The sequence below is a fragment of the Glycine soja genome, chromosome 9 (genome assembly GCF_004193775.1).
Source record: "Glycine soja cultivar W05 chromosome 9, ASM419377v2, whole genome shotgun sequence".
NCBI classification, from domain to species: Eukaryota; Viridiplantae; Streptophyta; class Magnoliopsida; order Fabales; family Fabaceae; genus Glycine; species Glycine soja.
The window spans coordinates 12,488,499-12,499,123 of NC_041010.1; the positions used below are offsets into that span (position 1 = coordinate 12,488,499).

A 10,625-nucleotide genomic window follows, 5' to 3' on the forward strand; every position below is an offset into this window, starting at 1 on the left:
TGGTAGAATCAAACACAAAATAATCACTGATCAAATTTGTTTCCAATAAACCATGGCATCCACGATAAGAAACAGTGAATGACATCAAAAGGAAGAAAACATGAAACTTGCAGGATCAACAATAGAAACACGGCCAAGTGAAACGAGATCAACAAGAACTTGTGGGATTCTGCAATTTGGTCAGTGAAACAAGCTTGATGAGTTACACCAACTCCACGACCAATTCACGCCCTTTTAACTAGCATTGCAAACAGCAAAGGGCAAAACACTTGACAAAAATCAAAAAGGGGGAAAAATCACAATCTCAGAAACAAAATCACAATCACAGTCACAAAAACAGACAATGGTCAGGTAGTGAAGCTGTGAAGGGATCGAAAGAAACCTACTCTTGAACTCGCATAGATGGTACAGTGGCATTCGAACTTCACCATTGCACACTCACACTCAAACTTCACCGTTGTGGTCTCGTGGAGGATCCCTTCACCGTCACACTTTATCATCGCACTCTGGCACCGAACGCATCACAAGGAGGAAGAAATGCGATTAAGCAGCTGCAGGCAGCATGAAGCACGAACCCTCGAATGAGGAAGAGAAAATGAAGCGTGAACAAACTTATCCGATGTCATTTTGGGTTTTCGTAAACCCGTAGACTCGGCGCAAACTCGCGAGTCTACCTTAACTCGCCCGAGTCTGCACTAACTCGGTTGAGTCCACTTCGATTTCGATTCTGCTCATGTTTTAACTCGTTGAGGCTTCATGGAATCGTAGAATGATTTAAAACATGATTTTGATAACAATGGTCAAGACAAAGAATCCACTTGTGGAGGAGTTTCGCTTCGTTTGGTCTCGTTTCAAAACAAGAATACTAATTATTTGTTTGATTAATATGATTTTTATACTATTCCTCACCTAATGAAATATAATTAATAAGTATTTTTTTATTGATATGAATTATGCATCGGTTTTGTTGATATCTAATTTTGGTTGGAGAACTTGATTGGTCTTCTTTAGCGGAGTTCTCCTTTGTTGATTGTATTTTTTTCATCTACAAAACTCAAATTTGAGACGTACCTTACTTCAGAGGACCGAGTCCAATATCACTCGAATTAATAATTTATTGATGATTAATAAGTATTTTTATGAAAAAGTAATTTAATTAATATACTTATAATTTTCCATAAGTGTAATCATTTAATTAATAACTTAATTTAATAATCATATAGTACCGGTTGATATATTTTAATGTAACTATTAGTCAATGAAGTCAAACTTATCATATTGATAATTTATAATTGAATGATGGTCTAAATTATCATAATGATAATTTGTAATTAAATGGTGATGTAAATTGTTTTATATTGTTAGTTTATAGTTTTTTTTTCCTCTTAATACTTTTATTACTTCTCAAACAATTGTTTTAAGGGATACATATTTTAGGGTTTGATTTAGATAATGGAAATAGAGATGATAGAAATGGAAGATAATTTTTTAATTAAAATAAAGTATAAAATGTGTGGATGCCATAAAAAATATATAATTTATCTCCAATATTATTTCTCACGTAAAAAATAAACACATTAAAGATAGAAGTTTGAATTTTCTCTTGCCTTCTTCCCGTTTCTCTTTAATTCCGTTTAAAAGCTTAAACATGAATATGGATTTGGTATATTTAATTAGTTTTCTATTATTGTTGTAAAAAAATATTAAAAAATGTCTAAGATTTTCAAAATTATTACAATTTTAAAATTATCACTAACAGAATGTAAGATTTTACGGTGCAGAAAAAATGTATAAATAAAAATAATTGCTACGCCTACATAACAAAAATCTAAGTTGATATTAATACAGAACATTAGGCTTCAATTAGTGAGTAACAAAATTTTAAGGAATTGTTGTAATGGTTAAAAATTTTGTGCAAGAACTTTATTTTTATCTTGTAAACATTACTGGGAAACTTCCAAACCAAATTAGTTATTTTTACTGGAGTCTACCTTCTTGCTAAAGACATTTTTTTTCATCTTGAACTTAAAATATAGCTTAAGAATTCTAGTTCAATTCCATTCTGATGATCACTTGTTTTGGGGGAAAACTTTTGATGAATAAAAGTTATTTTTTCACCAAAAAAATCTTATTGAGTTGAAGGAGTTTGATGCATGAGTTGTTGTATACATCTAATATCGATTTCTAAGTATAAAAAATAAATTCATATAAAGGAGGAGTAACTTGAATTGAAATACATTGCAGATTTGCAATGTTGAACCACATATCTTTAAGCATAAAACAAAATTAAAATACATAATTAAGAATTTCTTGAAACTATTTAATAAAATATCATATCACATCTATCCAAGGCAGAGCCAAAAATTTGGTTCGAGGGGAGCTAAAAAAATAATTAAATTTTCACATGCATAAAATATAAAAGAAAATATATTATATATATCTAATATTTTTTTAATAAAATAACTAATGCTTTTATAAATAGGCTAAAATATAGGAACAATTTATTATCTTTTTTTTAAAAAAATTGGTCCCTTAAGTTTTAAAAATTCTAAAATGATTTCTTATTTAATTTATGACATGTTAGTCCTTTCGGAAAAATTGATCATTTGTGCTTTTTTAACACAATTTTGATTCTTTTTTCGATGAATTGAAGACATGAAACTTGTTTCATTATATTCATTTACATGAAAAATATAGGAATTAATTAATGTTTAAAACAAAAAGGTCCATAAATATAGTGAAAATCACGTGAAAAATGAATTTCATGAATATTCATTTACATGAAAAATATAGGAATTAATTAATGTTTAAAACAAAAAGGTCCATAAATATAGTGAAAATCGCGTGAAAAATGAATTTCATGAATAACAAGAAAAGGATATGACATTAGATTTTCACATCTTTAATCAATAACAAAAAATGTTCAAAATCGTGTTTAAAAATTAAAAAATGATTAATTTTTTAAAAGGACTAACTTGTCATAAATTAAGTAAGGAGATCATTTTAAAACTTTTAAAAGTTAGGGGACCAATTTAAAACTAAAAAATAAATTAAGGGACTATTTATATATTTTATCCTTGTAAATGTGTGTGTTACTTGAATGATATTATATGAGAAAAGAAAAAATAAATTAGATGAATAAAATAATTTTTGTATAGAGGTCTCAACGTCATAAAGACTACATTAATACTTATAAATTTATCTTTTTCTCTATATATCATATCATGTTACTTATCATACTAATATTTCTCTATTTTTCTCATCTTAGTGTCAACTAACTCTTTATGTGAGTGTTATTAGAATCAATACAATTGTATATAATAAACTATTGAAATTGAAATATTTAAAATTTAAAATTAAAATTTAGGGGATGTATTGGATTAAAATTTTAAAAGCCTATTTTAGCATAAAAAAATTTGTGATTTTAAAGATTATGTAAGAATATTATGACATATCAAATTTTTTTATAAAACTTTTATTATAGTTTGGATTTTAATGAATTTATAACATAAGAATTTAAAGGATTATGTAAATTTTTAAAAACTCATTCAAAATTAAAAGAGTTAATAAAAAAATAATAAAAAATGATGAGGTTTGGATTAAAAAAAGTAAAACCAATATAATTTTTTTAATCTTGTAATAGCTATATTAATTCTAGCTTTTTATCCTCCTATATTAACCTTTTTTGCAATAACATCTTCTCATTCTCACTTTTGGATTTTAACAATAATTTGAAATTATACATTTTTTTTAATTACTGTAATTATTTCATGGTGAATACAATAACATGTGTTAAAAGGGATGCAATAATAAGCATATACTAGAAGGAGTAGTGAGAGTGAAAAATTGGTAGGACAATTACTAAGTTTGTCGATGCCGAAATCAAGGATAATAGTCATGAAAATATTGGGTTGAGCAATTGATTACCATAGTCAGTATAAGAAAAAGTATGGTTAGTCTTAGCATATAAGAAAAAACTTAATTTAATTTAGAAAATAAAGGGAAAAAAAGAAAAGGAAGAGTAAATTTGATATTTTTTATTTTTATTTCAAAAGAATAAGATAAATATATATGATACATGCATCTTGAAGAATATTAAAGAGAGAAGAAGGTATGTGTGATAAGAGAAAAAAAAAAGGTCTGGTAACTAATAGAAAAATAAAAAATAAAGTCTAACAAAATCTCAAGGGTTTGAGTAAGATTGTTTGATAGATGTTTTATATTGAAAAGATTGATGAAATTCATCGAAATCCATCCTAAGAAACAATCCATCGAAATTTGTATATTTTTTAATACCAAAAGACTTTTATAGTTATAAAAAATCATAACTGAATATCACCAAATTTTGTTTTCTTCCTTAAAAAATCTTAAAAGTCTTAATTGAATACCACAAGACTTATTTATACTATTTAAAATCCTGATTGAATATCACAAGAATTTTTTATAAAAAAGTAAAAAGTCTTTTAAAATCCTTTGAAATCTTAATCCAATACACCACCATAATTGTTGACATAATCACCACCATCATCAATTGTCACCATCTCTACTACCATGATCTTCATTATTGTCGTTGTCACCACCATCACCACCGTTGTAGCCACCACCAAAATTATCGTCACCGCCATCACTATTGTCATCAACTACCACCATGACTGTTGTCATCGTCATTGCTGCCACCACCTCGACGATTGTGACGGCGACAACGACAACAATAACGGTGGTGACGACAGTGACAGAACAACAGTCATGCTAACGGATGTGGTGATAATGATGGTGATGGGTTAATAATAATTGACATTTTTAAGACGTGATTTGTTTAATTAATCTTTTAGAGATTTAAAGGTTATATTAGATTTTAATTTAAATCTTCAAATATTTTAATCTCAATCGTTTATTATAAACTTTTTATAGTTATTGTTTGGGTAATCTTTTAGAAATTTGATGATATATTATATTTTAATTTTCAATTTTAAATATTTTAATCTCAACCATTTATTATTTTTTATTTTAATCTGATGGTTGTTATTAATTGTTAGCATATTCTCAATAAGATAATGTTCTAAGCCATTTGGTCAAAATGGATATAATCGATAAGGAGTTATTTTCATTTAGAGTTATCAAAATGGATCTAGTCGGAATGGCTGACCCATTTGGTCATCAGGATGGTCTAAGTCAAAGAAAATGTGGCTAAAATAGAAAAGACCAATCCAGGTTGGCCGAATGGGCCCAAATAAGACCTATCTAACTTGATATTATTTTAATTTTTTGAAAATTTATATAATTTAGTTTAAAAAAAAAACAAAAAAAACTATTTGGGCCGGCTAAAGTGACCAATGGACTAGGCCGAATCACAAAAAGTGTAGCCATATGGAATAGGACACGAACGTTCCATTTTCTCCATTTTTCACGTTTGGTCTAATACGACGACGGTTCATTTTGACCGTTCTAGTTTTGTTCTCTAATAAATACACAAGCAGATATTATAATAATTATAATAATGAAGATCATTTGTTCGAGGTCACGAAAATTTGTCATGATACTTAGATATACTGTCAGGAGTTTAAATCCATTCATAATGTGGTAAGGTATTAAAATATTGTTGGCATACTTATGAATCAATTTTATACATGTTAAGGATTAGTTTTTATTTGTTAGATGGCAGCAAAATGAATTGTTGAAATAAGTGATACATCAGATGAAATTCAATATCATTGGTCGAGAAAGACAAACCACTGTGGCATGCCTAAGAATCGACATGCAGTTCCAACCATATCAGAATGCTCATCCTCTTCTTGAGTTGCTTACCCACCTGATTGTGCACATGTTGAACAACATTTTGATTATGCTATTGATGATAACTTCTAGATTTCATGTGTTTATTTTATCAGTGACTTTTGTATGTTGTACTTAAAATATGTGGACATGCTTTTATTCTCTCTTATCTTGGACTATTATTATATACTTATGTCGATATTCTGCACTGCACTATTGTTTTAATTTTTATTAATGATTCCTACATATGTTTATCGTATTGTTGTGATTTTTTTTTCTCTCTGTTCATCAACCATTAGACTAACGAAGAAATTTGCAAATAGGTTATTAAAACTAGTATATTTTCATCGTAGTAGCTTTTTTTTCATTGTTTTTGTAGGTGTGAATAAAGCCATTGTTTTTTTTTCATGTTTTCAATTTACGATGAAAAGTTTGTGGTTCTCAATTTAAATAATTTCTTCACATTTTCCTCTATTATTTTTAAATAGTTCAAAATTAAGCTAAAACTTAAACAAAAACTGTAAATTGTTAAACAATATAATCCTATCTAAAGGTACTTTATATGCGCCTGTTTCACAGTAACAGCATAGCTTACAGTACTAAAAGGTTGAATTTTGAGCTCCAAGTTGGTCAAGCAAGATAACATGTGCTGTTTTACCTCAGAAGGTGTTCATCCTGTTCTACAAAACGTGTTGAGGTATTGTTATGTTTGGTGTTAGTAAGGTGTTTAAAATAAAGAGTGATTCATGTACATTACTCAATTTCAATTGATCAATGAACTTGTAATTTTTGTGTGTTGCACACGTGGAAATCTAGTCCATGCTCAATGGACTGATCATGTGCAAAAGTGGAAGTCTGCTAATGCAATCACTCATAGTATTTGGTACAATTATTAGCAAGTAAAAGAGAAAACATAATAAAAACCACAAAGGCCAGCCATTGGTTGCTCATCTAAGTCCAGATTTGAAGTTTGTCATTCACATTGGGGTTCAAGCCAAATAGAATCTCATGAATGTTTTTTGCTGGTAAAAGGATAATCTCAAAAAATCTTATTGCTTGATTATAAAATTACAGTGCAAAAGAGTTTTTAGAACCTTATCATTCTGGTAATGCAAATTAACCATACAATTAGAAAAAAATTTACAAAGTACTACAGTAGTCACACAAATCTGTAGAATTCTTTCAGCATCATCCATTCCAAAATTTTGCAGAAGTATGAAGGCCAATATCATCTAATTGGCTGTCATGGGAAAATCTGAAAGTCTTCAATGCTAAGTGAAAAATGAAGAATAACAAGGGGCCATTAATTTTCAAGTAACCCTCATCTAGAGTGATGACAAATGGTATTGCTCGGTGCGCACATAAAGATTTGTAGAGCTTCTTGGAGGACAGTGGATTTAGATGGCTTCAACCCTCCTCTGACTCTGCATATCAGAATAGATATCAGAACTAAGTAAGGCTTTGATAAAAGAAATGCATACTTAATGAGGGGAAGCATTAAGGTGGCCACTTTGGAGTTTCAGGGCAGTAAACATTTGTTGGAAAAAAGGAGCTACCACTTAACCTCCAGTTTTTATGCAAATATGGAAACCCATAGATACCATGAAAATAATACAGGAAGATAGTTTCAACTTTCACTTCAACCATTTTTCATACCATGTATGGCTTCCATGTTATTATCCTTGTAAACACCTAGAGGTGATCCATGCACAGAGAGAAGCATCTCGCCAGGTTTGGGCAGCCTAAGTGTTTTGGGTGTCATCCCAACTGACAACCTCTGACTAGTCACCTGCAAAAAGCTTAAAGAGCCAAATTAAATACCGAACTAATATGGTGCAGTTGGCTATTCTGCACATTCACACAATCTGAGCATTATAAGTGTTGAATGAAGATCAGACAACTCAAATCTCGAATACATGTTTTCATTTTGATTTACTGAGATAAAATCTAAGTCTACCGATCTTCATCTAACAGTCTCAGTTGCTAATTCAGTGAATGTTAGGAAAAGCCAACTCAAAGGAATCTAGATCTAATTCAGCTGTTAACTTAGGGATTAAAACTTAAAATCATCTGGATATACTTGTTCCTTAGCAACATAAACCAGAGTTATAAAACAAACAAATAAATAAATAGTAGGGATAAGATACGAACACCGGGAGTCTGAAGACCTTCTTGCACTGCTAGAGTCTGAGTGTCAGATGGTTCCTCCAAAGCCTATAAATATCAGACATTTTAATTGTAAATAGAACCAAAAAAACAGCTCCATTTAAATTGACAAATACTTCAAATCACATTACAAATAAGAATGGCTGGACAAAAGCAGCATTATTGCAACCCTTGTGCAGTTACACCCTGTTTGTTATCACATACTACAATGACTAAAGGCTAATAATGGTAAAGTTGCCCATTGGTGACCAGTTGGTCATAGGTTCAAATAAATAAAAAAGCCTCTTTGCAATGCTATAGCAACCCTTGTGCAGTTACACCCTGTTTTTTTTTATCATATACTACAGCGACTAAAGGCTAATAATGCTAACATCGAAGAAGTTCATTTTATGCCTTTGAATTGAGGGTGACCAATTGGGCATAAGTTCGAATCCAGAAACAGCCACTTCGCATATGTAAGGGTAAGGTTACACACAATGACCCTCCGTCATACATTCGCATAGCTAGCAGCCTTCTGACATGAGGTACGTTAGTTTGACTAGTCAGTGAGGTCTTCGAATTAATAATATCGCATTGATCTCACGCGTAACATTTTCAGCAGTGCCTCATCATTCGAAAGACCCTAGGTGTATGAGAATAACTAAGATATAACTAATAACTAATAAAAACTGAAAACTGAAAAGACAACAAACATACAATGTCCTTGAAATGCAGGTCATCAGCACCAATAAAGCTCATTCTCCCTGCCATCAAAGAAGCACCTATTGGCAATTGTCAATTATAAACAAACACACTTCACATTTTGCAACAAAAACTACCTTCATTGGTAGAATATTCAAACCCAGGGAAGCGAGGGATGGAAGCGATGGACAGCCTTTGGAGCAAAGAAGCGTGCAAATTCACACCATCGTTACACCCTTCCGTCTCTCTCCATTTCACTTCCAGATTCTTGTTGCACTCGCCGTTCACGACGACGGCGAGATTCGGTAGGGTTTCTTCGAAAACATGCAGCACGGGCTTCCGGAGCTCCTCGCCGTCGAACCGCGAGCGCAGGAACCGCAGCTCCGTGAGCAGGTGCTCGATCTCGACGTCGCGAACCGCCCTGATCGCGTCGATTTGTCGCTGCATCGCTGCACCGAAGTTCAATTGAACTCAAAACGGAGAGTATAAGGTTGGTTTGGTGGTTAGAGCCATAAAAGAAGGTCGTAGTTTCGAATCCCCGGCTAACATAACATACTAATTGCTAACATTTTCTGAGAAAGAAAATTGAACTGAAAAATAGCACACTCGTAAGAAGGGGAAACGAAAAAAACAAATGAAGTGTGGATGCGAACCTTGGATTTCGAGGTCGATGAATTGTGGTGCCTGCGTTTGAGATTGAGGTTCGGTTACTGATTCGGTTGCTTTCGCGGTTTTCTTGGTTCTACCACGCTTTGGCATTTTAGGTTTCGGAAGATGAAAAACTGTGAATGAATAATTGAATGCGAAGGGACTCAAACTCAACTCAACGGTCTCGTTGTTCACCCAAACTTGCAGATTTGTGAATTGAGTTCGGAGAGAAGAGAAGACGCGGAAGAAAAGGTGAGTTTTGAAAATTTGAACAGATTGGGCCTTTGGTTTATTGGGCCCACAGTTTAAAAACGAAAGCCCATGATTCAATTAATTTGCTACATCAAAAACAGAAGGAAAAAAATTCTATTCTCAACCTTTTATTGATTCGGACAATTTTTATAAAAAAAAAAATGTGTCTACTGTGCAAAGCTTTTCTTAAACTTTGTTCGTTTATTAAGTGACACCATTAAATTTTATAGGATTAATTATTATTTTTCTAAAAAATTAGTACAAATTTCACTTTTAGTCTTTAAATAATTTTTTTTAGCATTTTTTATCCTCAATTTTTTTGTTACTTATAACAATTTTAGTATATTATCAAATAATAGCGCTAATTGAAGACAACATGATAATCTAGTCATTTATTACATCATCAAAGAAATTAGTTCAAATCCAATAATAAGTAAAGTATAGTTAGACTTTGGAGTCTAAATTTTTCTACTCATCTTTTTATTTTTTTCTATCTTTTCTTATTGTTCAATTTTTCATTTTTTAGTTATTCCGATATTTGACATCAACTTATTATGAAATTGTATTGATAGCCTATACTTGTGTCATAACTTGTATAAGAGTTAGATTTGCCTCAATTGTTTGATGAAATAATTATATAATTATTATGAAATTGTATTGATAGCCTATACTTGTGTCATAACTTGTATAAGAGTTAGATTTGCCTCAATTGTTTGATGAAATAATTATATAATTTTTTTTTTATAAATTATGTTTCTTTAATTTTTGATAAACTATTATAACATCTTTAATAAATGAGATGTAAATCATTCAAGAGATGAGATAACCACGTCTTCTCAAAGGTTGTCATTTTTACTGCTCTATATTTAGCTTTTATAGTTGATAAAGATTCAATTAATCGTCTTTTACTACATAAAAAAAGAAGGACTAGATGTTCTTCGATAGCTGAATTAGCCCCTCGGTGTATTGAAGGAAAACTTACTAACAAAGTTACCTTAGCCACCTCTAAAATTGATGAAATTAATTATCATGAATCACTTCCTCCTTCATCCAATCCTTACTAAAACTTTTCAATCAACCATCAATTTTGTTCTACTCCTTACTAA

At 30.8% G+C, this 10,625-nt stretch overlaps 1 protein-coding gene across 1 annotated transcript; it reads right to left on the minus strand.

The window, feature by feature from the left end:
- Positions 1-6,787: 6,787 nt before the first annotated feature.
- Positions 6,788-9,503, minus strand: LOC114367081. Its single transcript, XM_028324173.1, has 6 exons — positions 9,273-9,503; positions 8,757-9,068; positions 8,635-8,681; positions 7,924-7,986; positions 7,429-7,561; positions 6,788-7,196 (listed from the first exon to the last, which is right to left on the minus strand). Exons 1-6 carry the CDS (start codon positions 9,376-9,378, stop codon positions 7,180-7,182), a joined length of 678 nt encoding a protein of 225 aa, XP_028179974.1. The 5' UTR covers positions 9,379-9,503; the 3' UTR covers positions 6,788-7,179.
- Positions 9,504-10,625: the final 1,122 nt, after the last annotated feature.

Excerpts from the sequence above, each read along its gene's own strand:
- LOC114367081 (XM_028324173.1), bottom strand. The coding sequence starts at position 9,378 with ATGCCAAAGCGTGGTAGAACCAAGAAAACCGCGAAAGCAACCGAATCA. Across the intron at positions 9,069-9,272 it reads CATCGACCTCGAAATCCAAG|CGATGCAGCGACAAATCGAC; the intron begins GTTCGCATCCAC and ends ACTTCGGTGCAG. Across the intron at positions 8,682-8,756 it reads TGAATATTCTACCAATGAAG|GGAGAATGAGCTTTATTGGT; the intron begins GTAGTTTTTGTT and ends CTTTGATGGCAG.